We start from the raw sequence: 27,581 nt of genomic DNA, 5'->3' as shown, positions 1-27,581 counted from the left end.
GGGTTGTATGGCTGGTCAGTTATGGAGCCAAAGTCACTCGAGGCCATTCTCGAGAGAGCATCAGATTGTCCTTGTCTCCTGAAGGTGTTCTTTCCACTTTCCCTTTGCCGAGACATTTTCCTGAAAACTGCTTTTCCCCCAGGCTCTCCATGGAGGCTGTTTAGAACTGATTACATTAAACAGGTCTTGCTTTTCTTATTTTTATATTCATGGTTTACTCCTTTGTTCTTTTTAGTATCTGCATAAGCTTTTTAAGAGAGACCATCATAAGGGGCAGCGCTACCATGAAAAACAGATCAGTCTTTATGCTGAATATGATCGACCAAACTTACTTCCCTTTCTCCGAGATAGTACCCATTGCCCACTCGAAAAGGTAAGTCACAGCCTCGCCCTGCACACTTCAGGTGAAGAAATTGTCCTTGTTGGTAAACTGTGGACCATTCTCGTCTTCCTGTCGCTCATCCATCCCTGTCCAAGGAGTGACCGCTGCTCTCAAGGCAGGAGGTTTTGCTGGGGCATTCTGATGAGAATTGGAGGTCCTTTTGGCTGAGATTCTATTGAGGAGCTAAAGCATTTCTGTGCCAGGTTTAATTAGAAGAAAGGTTTAATCCAGGGTGTAGGACTCAATCAACCACCAAGCAAAAACAATGTCAGGAGTCTGAGTCAGTTTACTGGGTCAGAGTGGGGCCTGCGATCAACTGGGAGGGAGACCTAGGCTAGCCCAAGCCAGGGCGGTTGCCCCAGACTCAGGGTCAGTAACTTAGGTCCTGTCCCCTGTCTGCTCTCCACATCCACATTCTATGTCTCTATATTTCTCTCTCACACTATGTTCCATTTCTCTATTGTACTGTATTCTGTTATAAGAAATTACTAGTCTCTTTCCCCCTATCCTGTATATTCTTCAAGGACAGATAGTTTGTCTCACTCACTTTGGTAAACCCAGCAGCTGGCACTCATCAGATACTTATAAATGTTTGTTGCATGGTGAGTGAGGGAGTGTATGAATAAATGAATACGTACGAGATTCTAGTCAGGGCTGCATATGAACTAGTAAGTTTCATGGGCCTGCTGTTTGAATACAGTTGATACTTACCACATACATGCTAGAAACTGGGCAGTCCGCGGCCCCCAGTGTTGTTTCCCAGGGTTCTTCGTACGGTTTGGAATGCGATCTAACAGGTATCTTACTAAGTTCAGGTGGCCAAATAGCAAGCCCTTTGTAGTCAGCTGTATGTATCAACCAAACAAAAAAATGTATTTGACCCCTTAGAGGTTGACTGAGGGGCGCCTGGGTGGCTCAGTCTGCTGCACGTCCGACTCTTGGTTTCGGCGCAGGCATGACCTCTGGGTCATAGGATCGAGGCCGCGTGGGGCTCTGCGCTCAGGGTGGAGTCCACTCTGGATTCTTTCTCCCTCTTCCTCCCCCTCTGCCCCTCCCGCTCGCACTCTCTCTTCAAAATAAATGAATAAAATCTTCAAAAAAAAAAAAAAAAAGGTTGATTGAGAACGTGCTGTTTATGTGTGCTGACAACTTTTATAGTTGCTTCTTCAGCCCCGTTGATAAATGCATTGGATTCGTTATGAACCAATTTCAGTTCAGTAGATTTTTGAAATCTGCAGTTAATGAAAAAATATCTTGACTGCATATTAATTTATGAAAAATTCATTTTAAATTTGGGTCCTAAAACATTTTCTCAAGAATAAATTTGGAAATTCATCATCTTACTCTAAAAATAAAAGCAAATGTTTCCCTCTTCTCATTACAGAATCTATAATCTAGGGGGAAAGAGTGAGAATCTTATTCTTTGAACAGTGTCCCTTCATCTGTATCTCACTTTTTGGGGAAATGTCATTTGTTTCCAGGAGGACAGGGCATCTCTGGTTGACTCCTCAGACAGGGCCGCACAGCTGTGACCAGCAGCCACCCAGGGCTCCTTCCCATCCACGAAACTCGGGTGCAGAGACGCCACCCCGATTCCAGTATGTTTGTGCTTCTCATGCACTTTCAGCCCATCTTGTTACAGTTTTCCCTGCGGCTAGTAGTGTTCAACAGAGGGCACGCCATTCTACCTGAAAGAGGAGCATCAGAAAATCTCAGGCCTACACATGGCATTTCTGGTACATAGACCTTGCTTAGAGCATTGTAGAGACCTTTTAGAGTTCTTCTCTGTGATCCACTGAAGAATCCGTTGCATGTAAAAGAACTCAACAGAAGCTTAGTGAAACTGATAATGTTTTCAGTATTTTTTTTTTAGAGTTATCTCACATTTTCCACTGAAAGGGAATTTTGAAACAAATGAATTAGAGCTGGTAATGGTAGAAACATGCTATTAAAAATAAGTCAATAATCTACCTTTTTAGGGGCGCCTGGGTGGCACAGCGGTTAAGCGTCTGCCTTCAGCTCAGGGCATGATCCCGGCATTGTGGGATCGAGCCCCACATCAGGCTCCTCCGCTATGAGCCTGCTTCTTCCTCTCCCACTCCCCCTGTTTGTGTTCCCTCTCTCACTGGCTGTCTCTATCTCTGTCAAATAAATAAAATCTTAAAAAAAAAATAATCTACCTTTTTAGAACTTATTTTAAATGGGAAGTGTTTAAGGTTTCGGGGCTTTATTTGGAGCACGTTGACCCTCTCCCCCCTTGTTGATAATTCACTTCTGGCAGAAGAGCAGCTCTGACTTCCTCTGATTGTCTGCCTTCGTGGGGATTTGGGAAATTGCTGAGAGGAGGGGTGATTTCAAATGACAGCTAGTTGAAATTGTCAAGAATCCCAGTCAAACTTAGTTTGAATTGATTGAAATCCCACAATCAATATTTGGTCAAAAACTTTGTAGAGATCCTGCCATCACATCAGAAGCCCTTTAAGAAAGTGGCATTCCCAAAGTGGCAGTATTTATCAAAGACCAGAGTTCAGGATTTAAAATCACCACAACTCATAAATCCCGAAATTAATCATAAGCTTTTATGAAATTGTTCCTTCTAAAGGAGATACAGAGGTGGTAGGAATTTATAACACTGACAGCCGTTTAAAAAGACAATAAAAATCATTTATGGAGTTTCCGCTGTGCTTTATAACATGCGCTGTGCTTTCATGTACCTTATTTTTATTTAATCTCTACAGAAGCACAGGTAGGTGGATAAAGTCATTTTATCCATGACAAGCTGAGTCTTCAGGAGTTGAAAGAAACAACCCAGAGTGTAGAGCTAAGAAGTCAGAGGGCCAAGACTTAGAACCTGGATCTCTGAAGTCAGGTCCCCTATTCTTTCCACAATGGTGAGGAATCATTTTTCAGGTTTAAGTGCACCTGGGTGGCTCAGTCTGTTAAGCATCTGACTATTTCAGCTCAGGTCATGACCTCAGGGTCCGGGGATCCAGCCCCATGGGGCTCCTGTTTGAGATTCTCTCCCTCTGCCCCTCCCCCCCACTCATGCACACACACTCTCCTCTTTTCCTTTCTCTCTCTCTCTAAAATAAATAAATCTTAAAAAAAAAAGGTATTCCTTAGTATTGCAAGAATCATGAAAAACATCAGTTTTTAAACTGTTAAACTGTCCTTTTTTCTATAATTTCCAGGCATCTTCAGGTACTAGTTTTCATTTGCAAATCTCATTTGCTTATGCCTAGAATAGTTAGAAGCAGAATATTGGCTCTGCAGCTTTGGGAATTCATACCTGAATTTATGATTTCTCTCATCATCCAGTGGCATTTACAAGTTGAAAGTAGTTATGAATTTGCAGGAATAAAGCTGGGAGGTGCAACTGTACAGATTCCCATTAATGTCATGTAAGAAGACTAGATAAACAAAGGCTGCGTCAAGGCTGGGTAGAAATCCTTATTTCATTTATAGTTGATCAGGTTCTGTTTAGTTACCCCCAAATCTCTAACTCTGTTCCTTGCCTTTATACTAAATCAGGAAAAGGAAAATTAAAACATTACTTTTGCATCAGTTTTTACTCAATCTCTGTTCTAATTCTGTCTTTTCACTTCTATTTTTACTATGATTCTCCCTTTCCATGTTGTGTTCCTGTGTCTGTCTCCCTCCTCTGGACTTTAAAAATCCTAGTTTCGCTACTCTGTCCTCTAGAGGGAGCACTGTGGCCCAGGAACATCCAAGAATCTAGGGAAACGTGGTTTTATGCTTCACTTGTGTCAATAATAGAAAAATTCCGTGTAGCAGAAATATTTTCTTTTTATATTTTACTCAAAATTTCTAGAGCTTTCTAGAATCTCTGCTTTCTCATATATGAAAAAAGAATAATTTCAGTACTGTTAGAAACTAGACATAAAACATGTAAAAATCTCTGAAACTCAAATTTCAGAGACTTAGATTATCTTTGAGTTTGGCGTTACACATCTGCTTGTGTTCCAGACCCTTCTTGACTTCAGACTTGCCTTTAGACATTTCTTCTCATAGGACTTGTCATTTTTGATGATATCCTAACAGCTTCCAGCAGCACCATCCTATGGAATGTTCTGCAGTGATGAAAATGTGCTACTCTGACAAGGTAGCCAGCAGCCACATGTGGCAATTAAGTAGTTGAAGTGTCTAGTGGAGAACTGAATTTTTAATTCAAATTAAAATGGCCCCAGTAACGAATAGTTCCTGTCTTAGCTCAGGTGAGCCTGCGGACTACAAAGTCTGTGTTGTTGGAGGGAAGGATGTTTGCAAATGTTCAAGAGAAGGGGGGTGGTTTTGTTGGAAACTCCTGAATGGTACTTTAAAGTGTCAGTAAATTTCCAAGTACAAAATTGATTTATAGATACCCTTTAGTAAAAACTAATTGAGGCAGTAAACTCATCTTTATTCACACTCTTTAAACACTCTACCCGTCCACTCCTATCACACTTTTCTTGTCCATCTGCACACGACATGGTCTCGCTCGGACGCTCAGATGTCCATCTGTATCTCTCGAAGCTCAGGTGAATCAAGGCACTCTGTTGGTTTCTCAGTAATTTTTTGTTGGAATGGTCCCAGGTCCTCTGAACTTTGTGTTTTTTGCTGTTTCCTTTCACTGTTTACTTCTCACATGTGTATCCTGTCTCTGCTCTGGTGTCATTCTAGAAAGGTAAGGAGTAGGTAAGAAAGTTCTCTTGTTTATGAGGATGACCGATTTATGGGCATGACAGTATAGAGATAAGATAAATCGTATTTTTAATCAAAACGAATGAAGATTTTTCTAAGTGTTAGGATTAGGTTCAGCTATGGTGATAAAAATCCCAAAATAATAGTGGCTTCAACAGAGCAGCAGTTTGGTTTTCTGGCCCAGGAAAGTCCTGGGCAAGCCACGCGGTCGGAGACCTGGGCTCTTTTCTCTCGTTCCCTCACCTTTATGACCTTCACCTTGTGGTGTAATATGATACTGTTCATGTTTCTAGGACTAAAAATAAGAAAGCAATGACTGGCCTTGCTTCTTAAAGAATATTGCCAGAAGCTACCACGTTGCTATTTCCTCCCTGTGGAGACGTCAGTCACACGGCTCTCCCATGGCTGGGGAGTCACACACCCACCTAAAATCCTACTACTCTAGAAATGGGTAAAGGATATTGGGGGACAATTTGGCTGTGTCTGCCACGTAACTGTTAAAGAAGTCTTGTGAGTAATTGAATTAATAGTGTCCTCTTCACTGTGACCTTCCGTCTTCTCACTTCCTCATTTAAATGATTTGTGTACTTCAGACTCCACCCTAATTTCACTGTAATTGTAAAGTAAGGTGTTCTTTCCTTCTTTTCTGTGTGGTTCAGGAACCCCCTCCCCCAGCATTGATTTCTGTGATCAGCATTGTTACTCTTCAACCAGAGACACACACTTAAATATAAATTCTACACAAAAAATTTTAGGTCAAAAATTAAAATGTCCAAACCAGCTCCTGCTGTTACTTCCCAGGATGGGTCATTGAGCTGAAAGAGCTACTGAGCTTATGCTGTTCTTTTTATCGCTTTGGTTCTTGTTTTTAAAACAACCGTGGGCTGGTTGTTGGTAAATGACTATTCTAACCTCACCACCCCGTGATATTCCTCCTGACCTCTTCTGCCTGCTCATCTAGTTAAAAGAATTATGTATTGTATACCCACAAGTAGCCAGGCACCGTGCAGGGCCCAGGGCTGGAGTCACGTGGTCCCGGGCGGCGGAGTCCTTAACTGCTCCTGTGACTGGTGTGCAAGTTGCGGTGAGCGTGACTCTGTGGGACCTGGCCTGGTGTGGGGTCCAAGCAGTCATCGCCTGAAGCACTCGTCAGGGGTGGAGGGTAGGGAGTGAGGGCAGCATTCCAGGCAGAGGGACCACCGTGGAGGGGTGAGCAGGATGTGAGGGAGGGGTTGCTGCCCAGAAAGGCAGGGCAGGTCTTGGATGTCTCGTAGGCCACAGTGAAGATTCTCGAAGAGTCTCAGCTGGAAGTCAGAGCGGAGCACCACAGTAGGGAGGTCACACAGGTGGGATGGGAGGTGAGGTTTCCTGGTGATCGCTTACTCGTCATGCTGCACCCAGTTCAGATGCCACCTCTGCTGTGACGCTTTTTACTAGAGGGCCACACTGGAGCCCACGGCCCGTGTCTCTTCCCACGGCCCTCGATTCACACTTCTCCTGGTCATGGGATTGGGGGTTATGGCATCTCTGGGAGCTTCCCCGGAGCCTGCTCTCCCTTGGGGAGCTGCATGCTGCTCCCACGCCTTCCCTCCACCCCCCTCCCCTGTCGTGGGCAGCAGCATCTTTATGACTCCTCTTTGCGTCTCTATCCAACCTGACCCTGCAGTGCCCGGCAGAGTGTGCAGTAAATGTGTGCCAGGTCATTTAGAATTATTCGGTTATTTATAACCACAGCGTGTGTTGTTTCTAATGCCCAAGGAAATGCAGTCATCTATGGAGTCCTCGTTTCTTTACTTGATCTCCTCCTTTTTGATCCTTCTTGATGGTCAGATAAGTTTTTCCCCTTCTCAAGTTCTGACAGATGCTTGAGCAGAGTTTTCTAGAAATATTCTGTGGATCTGTGTGTTTATTTATGCATCAGAAGTCTCCCAAGCCGTGGTCTGCCCCTTGCTGGGAGCATGCAGCGGTGAACAGCAAAGCGTGCCCGGAGCTTATATTCCAGTGTGGGGACCCCGAGCTTGAAGCCGGGACGGGGAGTTAGGTGGGGCGCAGTGCTGTGCAGAAACCTAAAGTAGGGGCGCCTGGGTGGCACAGCGGTTAAGCGTCTGCCTTCGGCTCAGGGCGTGATCCCGGCGTTATGGGATCGAGCCCCACATCAGGCTCTTCTGCTATGAGCCTGCTTCTTCCTCTCCCACTCCCCCTGCTTGTGTTCCCTCTCTCACTGGCTGTCTCTATCTCTGTCGAATAAATAAATAAAATCTTTAAAAAAAAAAAAAAGAAACCTAAAGTAGCCTTTCTGCCTGTGCTCACAGCACAAAAACAAACCTCAGATATGTTACTGCTTCAATCGTGTTCGGTCCGGCCCCTGAGAGGGGACTGAAGATAGCCACCAGCAAAACCCAAGATTTGTGTTTTGTTTGTTTACTTTGTTTTATTTTTAAAGGAAGGCAATGGAAACTAACTTTCAAACCCGTATGTTGAAGTGAATCTATTAATATTTATCCCTGTCTGGTAACCCATAGTAACATTTTTACCCTGCTTTACTTAAAGGCTCTTGAGATCTGTCAACAGAGAAACTTCGTAGAAGAGACAGTTTATCTTCTGAGTAAGTAGCTTTACTTTGGGTCCCCATAAGCTGAAAACACTGTGGTAACGTCCTGTACGTTGTCTAAGAATGGATATAGGTTTTACACCAGAGTCGCACAAAGCGTAGAGCCTATTCTCTGTAAGAATCTATTGCATAGAAAAGGGGACTTCACAGCTCAGTAGAGAAAGAAGCGTTATTTAATAAGTGCTCTTGAAGTAACATCTGAATATTGCGTAATAAACAAACCTGTATCAGCTCACGCCTCACAGATAAATTGTAGAGGGGTTGACGGCTTTGTTCATTTTTTAAAAAAAATTATCAGCTTATTTTACCATCATCCTGGTAGACAATAATGTTCACTGTCACTAATCACACCTTATGTAACCGGAGAGAATGCAGTTGAATATGGAAGAGAGAACTTTTTGGTATCGTCCTGCTCTCCATTGTCCCTGGGCCTCTGGCGCCGTCTCCATATATGTCACACTCTATGTCTCACCTTCCTCCAAAATGAACCACTCGCATAAAAGCCGTGTAGATGCCTGAAGGTTTCCCAAGGAAGCTCTATGCAGGTAATTCGTAGCAGAAACATGGAGTTCGAACATGAGGTGTTTCTCCAGCGTCTCTTCCCAGAAAATACTCCAGCAGAGTCCATTTTCGTCATGTCATATCGTCTCAGTAGACAAGTAGAGAACTTACAAAGGGAGACATAATCTCCTTTTTTGAAGTTACAAAAATTTAAAAATCCTATACACATTCTAAAAATTAACCATTTTTAAGACCTAAACAATGGGAATAATACTTGTTGGAAAAACAAAATGCTATAGAAGGTATAACAAGTTGGGTATCGTTTTATTCACAAGCCAGCTGGTATCCCTTGATAATGGGTGCTCAGAATGAGGATTCAGTTGCCGTCCCTCTGCTGAGTAAAGCTTTGTACATGTACTGTATTAAAAACTCAGGGAAACTGTTAAAGCCGTTAAAATGCCAGTAGATCAATGAGCAAAGTGTGTAAAGATAACTGACCAAATAGAAGCATAGTTGGTGAATACTTTTACGTAATGAGGGTTATTGGAAGGCTTCCCCCAAACTTGGAAGAAAAGGAAATGAGGTGGTCCTCTGATAGTTGAGTTTGTGTTTGGCACAAAGTGTATCAAAAGAGCAAATCCAAAACTACTTAGAGAGGCGGAATGGCTCCAAAGCCTTTAAAAGTGTTAACTGTATCTGGGTATGAAGATATCCAAAAGAAATACAGGTCTGTCGGACGGAAGTAGGAATCTGACAGACCTGGGCTCCAATTCCAACTGTATGATCTTGGCAAGTTACTAATGTTTCTACGTCCTCTTCCATAAAGTAGAAGTAATAGAACATACCTTGTAGGATTATAGTGATATTTACATGATGTAATTTATATGAAGCACTTAAAGAGTGTACAGCACAAAGGAAACACCCAGTAAAATAGGAGATCCTTATTTCACCATGTTATAAATGGTATATGCTAATGTCCCATAAGAAAATATGCTTTTGTCTTAGTTTTCAAGAGATATGTAAACAAGAGATATGCTGTTTCTTTAGAAATGTTTTATTAAAGCATCCTAAATGAAGTCTTTCTCACATCTTTGCTAGGCCGAATGGGGAATAGCCGAAGTGCCCTGAAGATGATCATGGAGGAATTACATGATGTTGATAAAGCAATTGAATTTGCCAAGGAGCAAGACGATGGAGAACTCTGGGAAGATCTGATTTTATATTCCATCGACAAACCACGTAAGCAGAAAAGCCATCCGCGATCAGACCTGTTTCTTTCAATACGTCCGGTTAACTAGACTCTAGAGTAAGAATTACCTCAAGACACATTGGGTGAAAAATATGGTGGTGTATCTATAACAAAAACAGGCGAGGTACATTGTAACGATTTCCACCACTCCTCCTGTGCAGAGAAGCCCGGAGCCTCATCACGCTGGGTTACCTGCATGTGCAGGCAAACAGGTGGTTAAGCTGATGGTACTCATTTTCCGTGTCCCCATGAAGCGAGTTCCTACATGCTGTACTCAAAATGAATAAATGTGACCTCAGTTTTGTTTTTTTCAGTTTGGATATAGGGCCATTTATTTTGGAAATTACCAGTCTCTCTTTATGGAAACCTAGGACTGTCACTGGACAGTGGCCATGTTTGGATGTTTGCTGTGCCAGTACCGGGTCTCTGTCCTGCCCCACTTCCTCCGTGCGGCACCAGGGCAGTGGGTGCTGCCTCCCCGAGACCACCTCCATCGTGTCTCCCATTTTGGAAAGATATACACGGTCACCTGACAGTAACCCAAGCCCTCTTTTGAAGATCTAGAAGTGATTCAGAAACTGGCAGTACTGGTTTAAAGTCTGCCCCCTCCTTCCCTTCATTTTCTAGGAAGAAGGCTTATCTGTTTCAAGATTTTCAAGTTTTAGAAACTGCTCTTATAACCGTCTTTTCATAAGAGCTACAAGAAGATAATGTTACTCAAGTCAGATTCAGATGTAGGTCGTCACGCACACATGCATCTTGGAGAGTCTAGCTTAGCGTGACAAAGCTGTAACTTACGGACCGCCAGGGGCGCAGCATGGGTAAAATGGAACACATCATGACCAGACCTGTGGTCTGCCCTGCCCTGCTAGCTCTGTGGCCCGGAACGAATTAATCAGCCCATTTCCCTTGCCTGTAAAATGGGGACAAAATAACATTCCTACCTGGCAAAATATTGGAGAAAAGTATGTGACAGCTGAGCTGTGGTGTAAATTCTCAGTAAATGTCAGTTGCCCCCCTTTGCCGTTGCGGGCTGTGTTCTGAAGTCACTGTCCTTTTTCATTCACGGAGCTTCTCCTTTTTTACATCATGAAATAAAAGGAAAGTTAGTTTTTGAGAATTTGGAAATTCAAATATTTTTAACACTTACTTTAAAGGAAATAATTTTTTTAGTTCCTTTTGACCTAAAACTGCATTATGTCCATTGCTGCTGTGCTCACTGTTGCGTGTGGTATCTTGCAGCATTTATCACTGGCTTGTTAAACAACATCGGCACGCATGTGGACCCAATTCTCTTGATTCACCGTATTAAGGAAGGGATGGAGATCCCCAATTTGAGAGACTCCTTGGTTAAAATTCTGCAAGACTACAATTTGCAAGTAAGTATCCTTTCTTGGACAAATCAGCATGGGGAGTGAGTTGAGTGGACTTCCCGGATAAACGTTTCTAGGGTTATTTTCGATAACAAAGATTTCAGGTGGATGGTTACATCTTACTTAGACCCAGATATTCTGAAGCTTGTCAAGTAGAGAAACTAGAAATCTCATCCTGTAAGGAAGCCATCCAGTTTTTAACCTTCTCCAAGTTTTCTCTCCCTGATGAGCAGGCGCTTTTTTTTTTTTAATATTTATTTACATGAGAGACAGATCTAGAGCGAGCGTGAGCGGGAAGGAGGGGGAGAAACAGACTCCCCGCTGAGCAGGGAGCCCGTGCAGGGCTTGATCCCAGGACCCTGAGATCATGACCCGAGCTGAAGTTAGACGCCCAGCCCGCTGAGCCACCCAAGCGCCCCAAGAAAGCACTTTTACATTTATGTGGTACATACAGCATGGCATTGGGAAGGGTGAGGGGTAGTTACAGTGGCTGTCAGACCCCTCAAGCCAGTTTTAAGTAGCATGAGTATTGTGTCCATTGAGGGGAATTAAAGTTTTTCGGATGATACGATTATTTCCTTGAAGCTACCCAGTAATCCATTGCCTGAAACATGTTAAAATACGTGATTTTATTTAACTTTTTATCTGTTTTCTAGACTAGGACAACTTTGTTATCTGTAATAATTCAGAATATGTGATAAAAGCAAGGGAACCCAGTATTTTCATATAAATAATTAATATGCTAATTACAAAGCATCCTACTCTTTTCCTTGAAAGGACTCTAACAATTACCATTTTTCAAGATGCTGGCAGCTTTCATAGAACTTGAAACTGTTTATGGCACATTTCTTTAACTATTTGGACTGTTCTTTCTCAACTTCATTTGAAAATGAGTTTTTGTTATAATACAGAGGAAATTGCTGTCCTGCAAACATAAAGATTTTGCTGGTAGAGCCAGAAGATAATGTGGTAGGGAGCGAAGTGGTTACCAGGTTAAGTAAGGAGAGGAGCATCGTGGTGAGGATTTGTGGGGGCCCTGGCCACCGTGAGGGTGCAGTGTGCGGGGGGCGGGGGCGGTTGTGCTGCACTCGGGGTGGGGCACTCAGGTAAGAGGCAGGGTGAAAGGAGCAGAAGTTGAGGAAGATTGAGGGTGTCAAGAAGAGAAGTGAGAGATGGCAAAGAGTGAGGGAGCTGAAGGAACAGGGACGTGGGGCTGGGAGTGGGCTGTTGGTGCATTAACATTTGGACGGAGTCCTCGTGAACTTGTTCAGGAAGCAGGGTGAAGGTCAGGGTTGTTGGAGTGGAATTCATGGATTAACTGTGAGGGCAGCACGGCATCCCCGTGGGCGTTGAGAGACAGGGGTGGGAGGGCTCTAGCCGGGCTCCAGCATTCTCTGTGACCCGGGAGGCTCACCTCCCCGCCCTGGGGCTGGATTACTGGGTAGCTTAGCCAGCAGGAGAAGGTTCTCCTGAGGGCAGGGCGGAAGAGGACAAGTGCCTTCCTCAGGGTGCTCATGGGAAGTCGGGGTCCTGGGAGAGAAATAGGTCTTTGGTTAAAGCGCAGGTCGAGGCTCTGTTCTGCAGAAAGCGTCACAGTATGCAGAGGAATTGCGCGGTCAGGAGACAACCCCGGGAAAGGGGTGGTGGGACGGAGACTGAGCAGGGCAGGGAGGAGAGGGTAGTGGGGGAATGGGTGACTACGCAGAGGGCGGGGGGAGCTGGCGGTGTGGGCAGTGCCCAAGGGCTGCAGCGGAGTGGCCCAGGTGGGGGTATTTCACTCTTTCCGAGGTGAGAACTGGGCTTCGGGGAGAGTGGTTTCGGTGTCCGACCTCCAAAAGCTCTGCGTGTGAGTGAGCTTGATGATGACATGCCACGGGCTGTGCCTATCCCTGGATGTGCTAGCACCTGCTGGAAGTTTTGAATCCAGGTGTATTGAGAAGTCATTTAGGTGTGGTGGCTCTGAGCATCTCTGCCGCAGGGACAGTGACGAAATGATCACTCCTCTGTCTTCCAGCTTAGAAGTGCGTGAAGCTTGGCCTCTAGGTTGAAGATGTTTCTTTTTTTCCGGTCTGTAAAGTGCCTACAGAAACACCTAATAAATCCCTCTTACTAGGCTCTTAATCCAGAGAACCAAGCTCATGGGCACCCCTGGTCTCACTGCTCATTCATTTTTTATGAATAAATTTGCATAGTTCTGAGTCAGCCGGGAATAAAAATAAATTATTAGATGTAAAATGTATTCCATATAAAAAATCATTCACGAAAACAGCTGCTAAATCAATATTTTATCCACTTCATTATATTTTTTAATGTTCCTTAATACGTGGAAGTGTGCAGATGGTGATGCGTTCAGGAGGCTGGGGGTTTCTCAGCCAGTGGACCCCTTAAACCTGACCTGGGCGTGGCTTCCTGGACAAGGGGAGGGACCCTCGGGGAAGGTGGCAGAACCCATAGGAATGGCACCGTGGTCTCCACTGCAGCTCAGAGGGCTCGTTGGAAGGTGCAGAGAGAAAACGCTCACCTTGGTCGGGTGGTTCAAACAGTTCCCAGGGGTGCTTCCGTCTTACATAGGAAGAAAGAGTTCAGGAGTCTTTTTCTATGGAAAAGGCTACTGTTGCATTAATGACCATTTATTTTCTTTCTGTGCGCCACCTGTCAGAGATCACTGTAAAAATGATTTATGGAGCATCTTGAAGTTTCCAGATAGGTTGCACATACATATTTTTTGACTCTGTCTAGTCTCTTTTGTTTGTTCCATGAAAGTATAGTTGATTTTCACATGTTCTCACAGGATGAAAAATGGGTAGCCCTGTTAATCCCAAAAATTGGGGGGAAATTTTCCAGGTTCATGAATTTGTGAGAACCTGACACCTCCTCCGTTGGGCGGGGCAGCGGGGAGGGACCCCCGGGGGCTGTTAGGAGCCGTTCAGCAAACCTAAGGATCCATGGTCAGGTGTCAGGGAGAGGGCTTCCTGGGGCCTTTTGCTAATACGCGTTGGGAATCTGTCAGGCAGATTTGCGATAACGTACGCAGCACTGTAAAACGTATCTGGGCCACGGAAAATGGCTTGGAACAGAAGGAAGGAGAAGTTGTGGGAAAAACTTAAAATCAGTATCTCTTCTGGTTTTAAAGTTTTATGTTTTCGAAAATGCAACAACTTTCTTCAGCTGAAGTTTAGTGTGAGGTGTGTTAGAGGTCTGTGGCATCGTTAAAGTGAGGGAAAATATATCCTCAACCGCGATTTCAAAGTTGAAGTTTTTAAATTTATCATATTTTTATACCTTGTTACACTGTTAGTACAAATTACTCAGCAGATTATAAAAGTTTCACGAAGTCAGTAAGATAAAAGTAGCCCTTATTACACTCGATAAACTTAAAATGTTTCTAGGCCTGATTTCAAGGACAGATAGCATTTGTTGTTTTGATATAAAATTATTGCCAAATAGCATGGTATAAATGATATTTCAGTGTTTACATTAAACTGACAGTTTCCAAATTATTTTTATGCTATAAATTAATTTTTATACTTTATATATTTAAAATACTTTTCTTTATAAATTTAGCATTTATATCCCTTTCTGGTTTTGTATTTTTTTCCCCCTTAAGCATTCCTCTGGCCTTCTGAGACAGTCATTTCATCTCCACAGTGGTCGTTAGTCTTCCCATCTGTGAAACAGTTCCTATCAAGGGGTTAAAGGATTTGCCAGTCTGGGAAGGTGACACACTGGGTTTGAAGCCAGATGCTCTGGCGGCATCTTGTGTGGACCACTGGTTGTCCTGAGGTCTGTGGAGAGGCAGTCCTTGTCCCGGCAGGTTACGACAGCAGAGGAGTGCAGGACTGAACAGGCAGCCTCCTGTCTCTGAAGGGCAGTGGACACGATGTTTGCAGAGCTGGACTCCAGTCCTGGCTTTCCCATCAACAAGCCTGCTGACCTTCGGGAGGGCACCCAACCTTTCTGGATCTCAATTTTCCCATTAGATTAAGTCAGTGTTTGTCAAGCCTGACTCCACACCAGAATTATCTAAATTCTTTTAAAAATTACGTCGTTTCAGGTACTACCCAGACCTGCTAGGTTAGAATCTTTGGGGGAGGGCGAGGGGACTGTATCCTTAAATCACCTTGAGATTTCGTACGCTCAGCCTGGCACAAGTCTGGGCACTGACATTCGACATTCAGGAACCTCGAGATTAGGTGATCTCTAAAGTATCTTCTGTGTCTCAAGTTCTTAAATGCAGTCCTTTCAGAAACAGACCTTTAGGTCGCACCGTATGTCCGTATCGTTCCTCGTGACTCTGCTTTGAAATGCAGAGGCAAATGAATGAAGAGAAAATAGTGACTTCTTTCTTACCTACTTTTTTTGGACTCAAATGGGTTTCTTAGTGCAGAAGCTCTAAATTTCTTCGAAGAGACACTTTTTAAATTTACAGATCCCTAAAATAAACTTTTAAGAATGGATTTTTTTTCCTTTCAGATTGTTTCCATTTGGCCTCATCACAGCCTTTAGGTGACATAGGTGGCCTGTGACAGCCAACTCTGCCTCTTTAATCAGTACACTTGTGTGCTCTGTGCTGTCGTAAATTCAGATATGATTGTTTTGAACTCCAGCATGAGACCCTAGAGCCTTTCTGTCTTTCCCTTACTTCTCCGCAGTTCATCATCTTCGATGATAATCCCAACAGAAAGCAAAGCTTTTCCATTAGAATCAGATCCCATAGCATCGTAGCCCCTATGATAGATTAGAAATTAGGTAAAATGGTTTCCCAGGCTAGCTCTTGTATCATACCGGGGCTTATAAACCCAGGTAACTGTCTGTCATTTGCAATTCTAATGATAAGCACTGCGGTATGAATAAGGCAATGTCAGCAAAAAGTTCAACATTCAAAGAATCTTTTAAAATAAAAATTTCAGAAACTCTGCAATTTTTTGTGGCATTTTTCCCACAGCAGCTGTTTCTAATGAACCATAGTAACTTCACTGATGTACGTTCTTTTATTGCTTTATAAAATATCTATGAGTCTGGTGCTTTTTGTTTTTCATTGGGATGTTTATCGATGAACTACAGAGAAATAAGGAAAAGGAGGGAAAATCTAGAGTCTCGTGTTGGTTTTCAACAGCTATCTTATAAAATACATTTTTAAAATTTACAATACAACAAGGTATGCTTATAAGCAGATTGATTATAGACCCTACAACTGGCTGTCTTGAAAATGATGAGGATAAAAGGATAAAGGTAATGCTGAAAAGCTTTGAACTATGGAGAAAACAGTGTAATGATAAGAAAACAAGAGTTAAGAAGAATGTGTGGGAAGAAAAAATAAGAAAAAGTCCCATAAGAGAAATAAATCTCTGAATGATAATACTGTACTTGCCATGCAATGCCCACAAGTACTTTTTGAGATGAAGGCATGATGCCATTATGAAGTTGAGGAAAGAAGAGACCAGTGGTTTACTTACCTTAGTGAAATTCTAATAGGAGATATAAGTTCTAGTTCGAGATATAGATTACACAGAAGAATGAAAAATGATGACAATCTTAATATTTCCAAGAACTGGAAAACAAGATCAGTCTCAAAGGCATTATTAATAATTCCTTTAAAACAAAGACATGAGAAAGTAGATCCCGTAATAAAAAGTAGAATGTGATAGAAAATACAAATATTTGAAAAGTAACCAAATTGAACTCTTTGAAATTATGTGAATTCATTTAAATTATCAATTCAGTGCAAGGCCAATAATAGATTGGATACAGCTGAAAGGGAGAATTAACTGGAAGATCTGATGACCTTGTTCAGTATGCAGTGCAGAGTAATTAAGAGATAGAAGATGTGAGTGGTTAACAGGGGCGCCTGGGTGGCTCATTGGGTTAAGCGTCTGTCTGCTTTTGGCTTAGGACATAATCTCAGGGTCCTGGGATTGAGTCCTGCATTGGGCTCCTTGCTCAGCGGGGAGCCTGCTTCTCGCTCTTCCTCTGCCCCCACTCGTGTGCTCTCTTGCTTGCTCGCTCACTCTCTATCAAATAAATAAAATTTTGAAAGAGTGGTTAACAGAGACATTGAGGTTAGAATGCACACGTCCTCAACCATAGGACTTGGGGAGGACAGACTCAAAAGACGAATAGGAAAATCTCAAGTTGATCAAGAAAAAGAAGAAATATATATTTTAGGAACAAACAAGGGAGAACATAACTAAACTAAATGCTCCAATTTTATATCAGTGTATTTGAAAACTCTACCAATTTTCTAGGAAAATATAAATTACCAACATTTACTCAAGAGCAAATAGACCAATAGTCATTAAATCAGTAGTCAAAACATAAAGCCACAATAAAAGTACTATTCCACAGTCAATTTCAGACTTTTAAAAAAAAACAGGCAATCCCCAAGTATATTTTGTAGTTGACCTTTCAACCAGGACCTGAGGGGCAGGGAGGCAACATCTTTACCCTCCAGAGGGGGTGAGAAATGCAGTCTTTCCTCAGGACACGATGGACCCAAGTGATACCTGCGGTTCCCATCAGCTTTAAGGAAAAGGAGGAGGATGCTGGGAGGTGGCCAGTGGAGCTGTCCCAGCCCTGCCGTGTCGATTCAGTGACTGGAAGGGCAATAACATTCATTAGAGAGAAACCAGCATCTTGAAGACTGCTTTCCTGCTCATCTGAACAAATAAAGAATAAAGCCTAAAAAACAAACAAAATAAAAACCCAGGCAGCCCCTATTTTATATCAATTTTTCCAGAGAACGGAATGGAACTGGGTTCCTCATGGGATGCTGGTCTAACCTTTCCAGCATCATATGAGACAGTTAGAACCCTGTTTCTTTAACATGAATGCAAAAAGTCTACATAAATCATTAGCTAATTGAATCTGACCATGTAATTATTGAATGTATATATCATAAATGTCATAAATTTTAAAGTAATTATTATCTCTGATAAAATTTTAGTCAAAAACCCCAAAGAATCTTTTACAGTTAAATTTACGTAAAAGGCAAATGGCTAAGATTATCCAAGAAGAATAAGGAGGGCAGATTTATCAGGTACTGAATTTTAATATGTGGGAAGGTAAAATGGTGTAACCACTTTCCCAAATAGTAAAGCAAAGCCTCATTAGGAAAAAGCCCTTTGCTTCCCACATCTTCCTGCCTTGGGAATGTGAATGTGAGGCCTGGAGATACAGCCTCTACTTTGTGGCCACGAGGCAGCAACCTGGAGGTATATTCTCCTGTTGATGGACATTTAGGCTGTTTCCAGTCTAGGGCTATTAAGGATAAAGTTCCAAAGGACATTTTCATACAGTTCTTTTGAGGACCTGCTTTTCATTTGGGTAACTACCCATCAGTGAAACTGCTGGGTCATGGAACAGGTATGCTTAATTTTTTAAGACTGTCCAGTAGTTTTGCAAAGGATGGCTTCCCAGCCTCCCAGGTTTCTCTGCCCAGATCTTTTGCAGGAGCCCCAGCCAGCTGTGTATTTTAGTTGGACACACACTGAACAAAGTTGAAGTGTTTGTAGAGGAGGATGAAAGGCACAAGAAAGTGTCAGCTCTGTTGTTTCTTCTGAAATAAATCTGAAACATATGGTAACATCTTTATAGATCTGTTCAATGTAAGTGGAAGAGACTGAAGTAGATGCTATATGTTTGCAGTATTTCATATTTGTTTTTAATTTTATTTAGTGCATGCAAGCTGGGGGCGGGGCAGAGGCAGAGAGAGAACTTCAAGTGGACTCTGTGCTGAGCGTGGAGCCTGATGTGGGCCTCGATCTCACAACCCGGAGATTGTGACCTGAGTGGAAATCTAGAGTTGGACAATTAACCGACTGAGCCACCCAGGCACCCCAACAGTAGTTCATATTTTAAAATGAAACGTAGCACAAAGTAATGGCAGATAGTATTCAGAATGTGGATGGTGGTGATTTGACGCCATTCTGGTCATAAAGACCTGGATGGCAGGAGAGCGTGAGTGTGCCCCAAGTGTATGAGTAACAGCAAGTTTGCAAGGCTGGAAAGGAGACTGTGGAAGGCATCCACAGGGGGAGCAGGCTGTGGATGATGACCTCAGAAGGTGGAAGTTGTCAGGAATCATGAATGTGAAGGTCAGAGAGGTTTGAAGAGGACCGATTTTGACTCAGCCATCAGTGTTTTTTTTTTTTAAATTTTTTTATTATGTTATGTTAGTCACTATACAGTGTTCCATGATTCATTGTTTGTGTATAACACCCAGTGCTCCATGCAATACGTGCCCTCCTTAATACCCATCACTGGGCTAACCCATCCTGCCACCCCGCTCCCCTCTGAAGCTGAAGCCCTCAGCTTGTTTCCCGGAGTCCGTAGTCTCTCATGGTTCGTCTCCCCCTCTGTTATCCCCCGCTTCATTGTTCCCTTCCTTCTCCTGATGATCTCCTTCCTATTCCTTATGGTCCATAAATAAGTGAAACCATATAATTGTCTTTTTCCACTTGACTTACTTCACTTAGCATAATCCCCTCCAATTCCTTCCATGTCGATACAAATGGTGGGTAATCATTCTTTCTGATGGCTGAGTAACATTCCATTGTATATATGGACCACATCTTTTATCCATTTGTCTGTTGAAGGGCATTTCGGCTCCTTCCACAGTTTGGCTATAGTGGACATTGCTGCTATGAACATTGGGGTACATATGGCCCTTCTTTTCATTACATCTGTATCTTTGGGGTAAATACCTAGTAGTGCAATTGCTGAGTCATAGGGTAGCTCTATTTTTAACTTTTTGAGGAACCTCCACACTGTTTTCCAGAGTGGCTGTACCAACTTGCATTCCCACCAAGAGTGTAAAAGGGATTCCCTTTCTCCACATCCTCTCCAATATGTGTTGTTTCTTGCATTGTCAACGTTTGCCATTCTAATGGTGTAAGGTGGTATCTCAGTGTGGTTTTGATTTGAATTTCCCTGATGGCATCAGTGTTTTAATAAAGCAGTGGGGGACGCCTGCTTGGCTCAGTTGGTTAAGCGTCCGACTCTTGGTTTGGGCTCAGGTCATGATCACGGGGTGGTGAGATCAAGCCCTGTGTAGGGCTCAGTGCTCAGCAGGAAGTCGGCTTGGGATTCTCTCTCTCTCCTCCCTTAGCCCCTCCCCCCTCCCTCTGCCCTTCCGCACCTCCCATGTGCATGAGTGCACTCGCTCTCTCAAATCTTTAAAAGAAAAAAAAAAAAGACATTCATGGAAAGTACCAAGTATGAACTTTTAAGGGTGAAATCTGTGATAAAATGATAACTACAGCATGTTTTTCATGAGTCAGTAATGATTGCTACAGGGAATAATCCAAAAAGCCTTGTCTGACATTGAAAACAATACCTGGATAATGTTACATTGTTCTTGTACAGTCTTTCACTCACCGCCTCTGATTGCCTTCAGATCATTACAGGTTTATGGAAGAAATGGCTCTCTCCCACGGGTGGTAGTCACTTTTTTTGGTATAGCTACCTGTCTGGCATCACGTAAATGAAAATGTTTTTATACTTTTCTGATTTGGGGCCTTGGATTTTGATCCTATGAAGTAGAAAGTCACATACTAAGCAGGATTTGTGTATTTTCCCTTCTCCTGGCAGTGTGCCTCTGAATACTCAAGTTTTTCCTAGAAAATACTTTTCTGTGGGCAACGGATTGTACCTATTTCAACAAATGTCCTCCTGGTGAAGAGATGCTCCCTTCTTGGTCCCCAGATACTGTGGCCTCTGCCTGGCCTGCCCGGTCTGCCCTTGCTCCTGTAGTATGTATGCAGTAGGCTGTAAACACCCACTGAGGGGCAGAGCCAACGCTTTCTGAAACATTTTACCAAACGTATTTTGCTCAACACTAGTTTTCTTTTTTATTTTGGTGGTGGAAGCTGGGCAGCTTTATGTGTTTGCTTACAAATTTTCTTAAAGTTACTGCTATCAGTACTTCTTAGACATCTTTCTTACTATATGTTTCTCTTCCTACGTGCTTTAATGACATGTTAAAGTTTTGATCTTTTTAAAATGAATCCAAAATTCCATTTCTAGTAGCATTTTAAGGGATAAAATGTCATAGGTGGTGTCTCGATGAATGTGGAAATAGTAAAGCTTTGTTATTTCCTGCTCATCAGTACTAGAAATGGTAGGTATAGAACTTTAATCTGGTCGTCAGCTCTGGGTTTTGTTTTTTGTTTTTATTTTTTTTTACTATGTGCCTTCATGTGACTGGGGAGAAAGCCTCTGGGCTGCATTCACCGCAGCCTGTGCTGTCTGGGATTTGAGGGGAGCACATATGAGTGGAGATGCCCGGGGATGGCGGACTCCAGGTGGCTGCTCCCTGACTTCCCTTCTCAGTGGCACAAATGGAAAACCTAAAAGCAGGACACCCACGTAGGTTCTAGAGGTGAGAGACCTCACTATGAAGAAAGGCGGGCTGCACCTCTGAGCAGTATTTGCTGGGACCTAGAGCAGGGCCGCAGTGATGCGGGGATGGCGTCATTATGTGAATTTCATGGCAGTTACATGTGAGCGCCGAGAAACATGTGCAGCAAGTCCCCTCCAGCTAGATGGGCCACACAGTGCGACTGAGAATCTCTCTGCCCTCAGGCTCCTTGAGCGCCTCCCTCTTAGAAAAGCAACTAGTTCTAGTTTAAAAAAAAAGGAAAAAGAGGCATCTAGCTTAAGCATACCCCACACAGCCTCTCCCAGTTTCTAATACAACTCCTGAGAAAACCCAGAACAGGCTGGAAGCTCACCCCGGGGCCAGCAGAGTGGAGTAGAACTTAAGGGAGGTTGTCTCTCGGTGCTGTGTCCTTGCTGAGAGCAGGTGGCCGTCTTTGCATCCCACCCTGGCTCTGAAACACAGAGCGGGTGCCAGCCAGCATCGGCAGCCTGCCCTCGGCGTCCTGACTTCTGAGGTTCCTACAGTATGGCTACCACTCCTAATTCTCCAGGCAGGGAGGGAGAAAGCACGTAATTAAGCCAACAGCGTCACAGGGAAAATGCATAAAGGAACAGAAAGTGCAGTACAAGGGTGAAGAAAACGAATCTTGTAACAGAATGTTAATATTGGTGGTCATTTTTCAGTTGTCAGCCCCTCAAGAGTCACCAAATTTGACAGTTACCAGGGACACTTTACATCCTTAGCACTATAGTCAACAGTTTGGATCGGAAGGAAAGAGGGATTGTAGCCCAGAGGGGATTTAGGACAGAAATCACATCTGTTCAGTTTCTCTGTGCCCTGTTGCTTGTACATGATAGGGGCCCAGTATATATTAGTGCAATAGATAGAGGGATTTATCATGGAGGATTGGGGGATAGCAAGTTTTCCATCCTGGGCAAAGGTCTGGAGGTTGGAATGAGCAGGTCACTTAGGGGCCAAACTGCCAGAAAGAGTCTGCATTAAGAAGCTGTGTAAGGTGATGTTAGTGTTGGTTAACACAGCCTTCCTTGCCAGACTTTGCAATTTGTGTTTCATTTCACAAGTGCCACAGGAACTATTCTATGTTCATATGTGCAGTGGTGACCAAGTGGAGGCTGGAGAGATTGGACTAAGAGTTTCGGAGGGAAAAGCTTACTGAGGGCAGGCAAGCGTGAGTGCCTCATTGGACGATCTCAGACACACCGATGTTCTGAATCCCCCGTTAGAAGGGTTTGCCCCCATATTTGAGTCTTTTAAAAATGGCTTTTCTCTTACAATGTGTGCATTAGATTCTGCTTCGTGAAGGCTGCAAGAAGATTCTCGTAGCGGACTCTTTGTCCTTACTGAAGAAAATGCACCGAACTCAAATGAAAGGCGTTCTGGTCGATGGTAGGTGAAATTGAAGCAATCCTATTGGAACCGCATGCCTTACTTTCAGAAGAGACGGAGCAGATACAAATACCGTATGATCCCAAGTGTGTGTGTTCCCTTGCAGAGGAGAACATTTGTGAATCGTGCCTTGCCCCTGTTCTTCCAGCAGGTAAGGTGGTTGGGAGGGGGAAACCCCCAAATGTGGGCTCATGAGGAGTAGAATTAAAATTTTGACATTAACTATCAGATTATATAACTTGTGGAATAATCCATTTTAGAGCAGCATTTCAGCCCACAGCCCTCCTCACTTGCACGCTGGCGCCACCGCTCTTGAAAGCTGGGGTGCTCATGCGACAGTGAGTCTGCATTACTTGGGAGGCTTGTTAAAGCCCACATTGCTGGTCCCACCCCAAGAGGTGCGGGACCCCAGAATCTGCAGTTCTAACATGTTCCCAGGTGATGTGGATGCTACTTCAGGGGCCATTGTTTGAGAGGTCGTGGCTTTAGAGTAAAACAAAATGGAAAATCTACCATTGACAATGTTTAAATTCCAAGGTAGAAGAATCGTGTGTATCTGGGGAAACAGATATATAAGTAGCTTCCCCTTTCTTTAAACTTTTGCTCTGCTAGGCACCTAAGGTTTCCCACATTTCCACAGAAACCTACTACTTGCCATCTAATCCGAACATAAGCATGTGTTTATGTAGTTGGTAGACCCGTATGTTGTGATGTGTAATCAGAGCACCTCACGTAAGGAGAGGACAGGAGGAAATTCCATAATTTGAAAGTAGAAAGCAAAGCATAGTTATCAGGATGCAAAAAGTGTTTTTAATATAAATTCAACATAGAGGGGTCCTGAAAGAGCTAGCTGATGTAGGATGTTACTTAGCTTTATGGGATCATAGAACAGGACAGAAGTCGTTCCAGTCAGCGCCTTTTCTAGGGGAACTAGGTTTGAAGTGTTCATGTTGAAAATGGCCGTGGGCGCAGGAAAAGTGGGGTTTTGTCGTGGTGCAGACCAGTGCACGCGCATGCAGAGTTAAACTCCCGCAGGTGCAAGCTCGCAGCCGAGGGGTCGAGCCCTGCTGTGCCCCAACGCCCCTGAACAGGCGTGGCAAAGGCAGTGAGTGAACTGGCAGGATTTCCTGAAAGCCACAAAATGGACTTCAGCATATGGTGTGTTTCTCGTGTCTGAGGGTCTGGGACAGGGAAGAGGGCATGCACATACCCTAATTTTTTAGAATAAACGTGCTTGCCTTTGCTGTGAGGTTGGCCCTCATTTGTAGTTGTCTGGCAGGGATGACAGGCACGTGACCTGTGACTGAGCACCCCCACTGCAGTACCTACTTTTCATCAGGTCACACCCCCCTGCGTGTATTAGTATTCACGGGGGGGCATCCGTGAATACTAATCCTCCTAAGGCAGCTTATTGCTGGAAATTAAACTGCAGCTGGGCTTTCAGGCAGGATCGGTTCAGGGCCTGATCTGCTTGTTGCACTGAGTGCTCGTCTCTCGGCCGCCCTCTCCCTGCAGATGCCGCTAAGCCCTTCAGCGTGGTGGTCTTCCACTGCCGCCACATGTTCCACAAGGAGTGCCTGCCCGTGCCCAGCATGGTGAGTCGGCCGCCCTGACGAGAGCGCGCGGTGCAGTCAGGAGGGATGCGCGCGGAAGTAGGCCCATCCTGTGGCTTCTCAGGACTCGTTTTCTATCACCTAAGAAAAATGAATTTCTCAAATGCGTCATCTCTACACAGTAGTCCCCCCTTATCCGTGGTGTGAGTTACCGTGATGGTTAGTCGTGGTCTGGAAGATGATCCCCTTCCTGACGAAGGGCCAGGAGGGCAGTGGTGGCCTCAGGCTAGCTCCCAGTGCCTCCGTCGTTCCCTCCCAGCACGCAGGCATCTCTCATCCCGGGGGGGGGGGGGGGGAGGTTACGTATAAGGGAAGCCACAGTCCCGTAACCTGTTACAGGATGGTGTTACAACTGTCTTAGTAATCTCTTCCTGTGCCTCACTCGTCACGGGTAGGTACGCAGAGAAAGCCTCGTGTGTTGAGGGCTTGATACCGTCTGTGGGTTCTGGCAGCCCCCGGGGTCTTGGGACTTACTTTCCAAGGGTAAAGGGGGATTGTGTGCTAAACATCATAAAAACATTCGCTAAGTGAATGCGTCTAGGTGGAATCGATGACTGTCAAGCTACAGTGACAGGATGTACAGTGAGAACCATTCTATAGTTTGTAGAACTTTCTCAGCCTGCTGTCTGTATTCTGACACTGCTGTGTTTAGGGTCCCGTTTCCGTGTTCCCCTAAGTCACACTGTGAACCAGCAAAAGCTCCAGGAGAAGGAGCTCCCCCCCCCCCGCCCGCCCGCCCATAAAATATTTCTGAATAGGAGAGTAGAAAGAGCTCTTTTTCTAAAATCTGTCTTTCAACGACCTTCGTAGAACTCCCCCGCGCAGTTCTGCGGCATCTGCAGCGCCAAGCACCGCGGCCCGGGGAGCGCCATCTTGGAGATGAAGAAGTAGCCCGGCCTGTCCCCCTCGTCGTCGCCGCTGTCCTGAAGACGGTTGGTTTGTGGACCCCAGTGCTGTTACGGGATTTGTACGTGTTTATGTGCTGCTCGAAGAACAGCGTCTTCCTCCTTGCCTGTCTACTAGAGGTTTCTCTGTGCAGTTGATGAAGTGAGGGTTTCCCCATCCAGGTCTCGACATCCTTGGGTCACAGTCCGTATTTCGTCATTCGTTTGGCTCATTCTTCACGTAGGAAAAGTCAGTCTGGGAGTTGGAAATGAATTTCTAGATCCTAGGAGAACTGGCCATGGAGCGGACTGCCGAGAGCGGGCTCTGCTGCCAGCCGTCCTCACGCTCTGGGTTTGGTTTTTTTTTTTTTTAATGTCATCAGCTGTAGTTACCTTCTTAATAGGCATGTAATGAAGCATTGTGTAAACTGTCACTTATTCAAGGACATCTGGGAACAACATGAGCCGGCTGACGTCATGCTGTTTTACGGTAACTGATCACACGTTCTGTGCGTCTGTCGATTGAATAAATGTTAGCTCTTACCATTATGAAAGACTCCCTTCTAGTGGCTTGAACAGCTTCATCCCGGAATTCTGGCACGCTGAGTGGAGGAGAGTTTCCACACCTTCGAGTGTGAGGGGTCGTGGTTAGGTTTTGCCCACAGGGAGGAAGGGAGGGACACCGCAGAGTCTGAGAGGGATTCGCAGGAGAAATGGCACTGTCCAGTGATGGAGAGTGGGCACAAGTTTCCCGGAGCCTTCTCTGGAGCCTCGTCAGCCCTCGTGGAACCTAGAGAACATAGAATGCAGGATGGTCTTACAGTTATTGGCTTCATCTGTCTTGGGATAGGTGGCCGTTCTCTTGCCATGGGTGCAGAAGCAGGGAAAACACTGTCACCACTTAGTCCCACAAATGCAAATAAGTGCAACTTTCTGCTTCGTTTTGGGGAGAGGGTGGGATGCTAATGAGTTCTGAGCGCCTCCTGACCAGTGGCCCTGGCATCTCCTGTCATGCTCCCTGTGCCCCCGGAAAGAACATACCACGTCCCTCAGTTTCCTGACAAAGCGACTAAAATGTAGAGATGCTGTCACAGTCACAGGTGAAGGTGAGCTTCAGAGCAGGGCTCCTTTCAAGAAACCAGGGTGGAGGGGGTGATTCGGAGGAAATTCATGGCACATCTCCGCAGTGGAGTCAAAAAGCATGTTCTCTAGTGGACAACAGGCTTTCCCCATTAGTCTTAAATATCCCAAAGTGGAAAGTTCTCAGCCCCCTCGGCATCATATCCCTTCGTTCCAAAGCTAGTGCTCTTTCTGCTCTGTTCCCCATCTGTTCTAACCAGAGAAATCCTTCCTGCACAGAACACCTCACCAGCCCAGTCTGAAACACAGGTAAGCAGCAAAGCTGCTGCTCGCAGGCTGGAGGGGAGGCGGTGGTTGTAAATGCACGTTCGCCCCCCCCTTACAGAAAGCCATTCGGAGTGTGAAACAGCCAAGTGAAAAGTTATTTTGTGACAGTGGTTTCTTTTGCTTTTAGCCAAAAGGATTTTACACTAGTTTTAGAATGGGAAGTTCTTAACAAATTTTTAATTTGGTTGTTAGTGTTAAAGATGTGAGCACTTACCATGTGTCGGACACGATTACAAGCACTTTGTTTTACTTCTTGCTCACCCCACCCTCACATCTTACAGGTGAGGAGACTGGAGCACCTAGGAGCCAGGCCAGCTGTCTAAGGTCAGGAGCAGGCAGGCGGCCTGCAGCGTCTGTGATCTTTTAAAAAAAAAAAAAAAAAATTCAAATACACGGTGGTTAAGTACGTATTTGACCTGTTGTGATCAGTGCATAGAAAACACAGTCCACTCTCATCACAGCAGGGGATTTATCAGAAAGTAGCCAGTGGCTTACAGAATCACTGAGAGGACTGAGGAAGCAGATAATAGGGAGAGCTTCCAGGAACACCGGACAAAGCTCCCCCTGAACCGGGCTGCCCAGGGCACCCCCAGCCCACCTCCCTCAGAGGACGGGCAGCACAGAGCATGCAGCCCGCTTTTACATAAACTGTAAATAAAAATATAGACGTTCCTCAGTTTCTTTTAAATTTCACCCAGTAACACCGAATAAGGAATATTCTGTGTGTACACGCGTGTGTAGGAGACATTTCTGTGGTAAATAGCAGACCAGTTTACTCTGGCTTACTCTGACCAAGACTCGGGCTCTGGAAACTCCACCAATTTGGATACTAAACAGTAACTTGGACTTCCCAGACCCTATCCTGGACTCGTGGCTGATCGTCACTGTATGAAATCTGGGAAGAAATGCCTTTGCTCCTACAGTGCAGGTTGGGGTGGTCGGAATCCCTGTGATGGTCGTAGTACAGAGAAGACAGGAGAGAGAAGGAAAGACTCAGCCTCCAGAAGCACAGATGCCGGAGTTAGCCAATGCCAGGTCTTTCTTTACATTCCCCGAGAACGCTGCTTCTAAATGA

General features: G+C 44.5%; 1 protein-coding gene across 2 annotated transcripts in view; it reads left to right on the top strand.

Moving 5' to 3' along the window:
* VPS41 (VPS41 subunit of HOPS complex) overlaps positions 1-25,264 on the top strand; it is a 168,635-nt gene extending 143,371 nt beyond the window's left edge. For both annotated transcript variants that reach the window (XM_045793496.2, XM_087861201.1), the window contains exons 22-29: positions 236-373; positions 7,634-7,688; positions 9,294-9,434; positions 10,687-10,823; positions 22,503-22,602; positions 22,709-22,753; positions 24,118-24,197; positions 25,026-25,264. In XM_045793496.2, the coding sequence (XP_045649452.1) occupies positions 236-373; positions 7,634-7,688; positions 9,294-9,434; positions 10,687-10,823; positions 22,503-22,602; positions 22,709-22,753; positions 24,118-24,197; positions 25,026-25,106 (777 nt within the window). In that variant the 3' untranslated portion in view covers positions 25,107-25,264. The remainder of the gene's footprint in view (positions 1-235; positions 374-7,633; positions 7,689-9,293; positions 9,435-10,686; positions 10,824-22,502; positions 22,603-22,708; positions 22,754-24,117; positions 24,198-25,025) is intronic.
* The last annotated feature ends 2,317 nt before the right edge of the window (positions 25,265-27,581 follow it).

Source organism: Ursus americanus, chromosome 3, assembly GCF_024610735.1.
Source record: "Ursus americanus isolate L20-20 chromosome 3, mUrsAme1.1.p, whole genome shotgun sequence".
In the NCBI taxonomy this organism is placed as follows: Eukaryota; Metazoa; Chordata; class Mammalia; order Carnivora; family Ursidae; genus Ursus; species Ursus americanus.
This window is presented reverse-complemented; position numbering and strand designations above follow the sequence as displayed.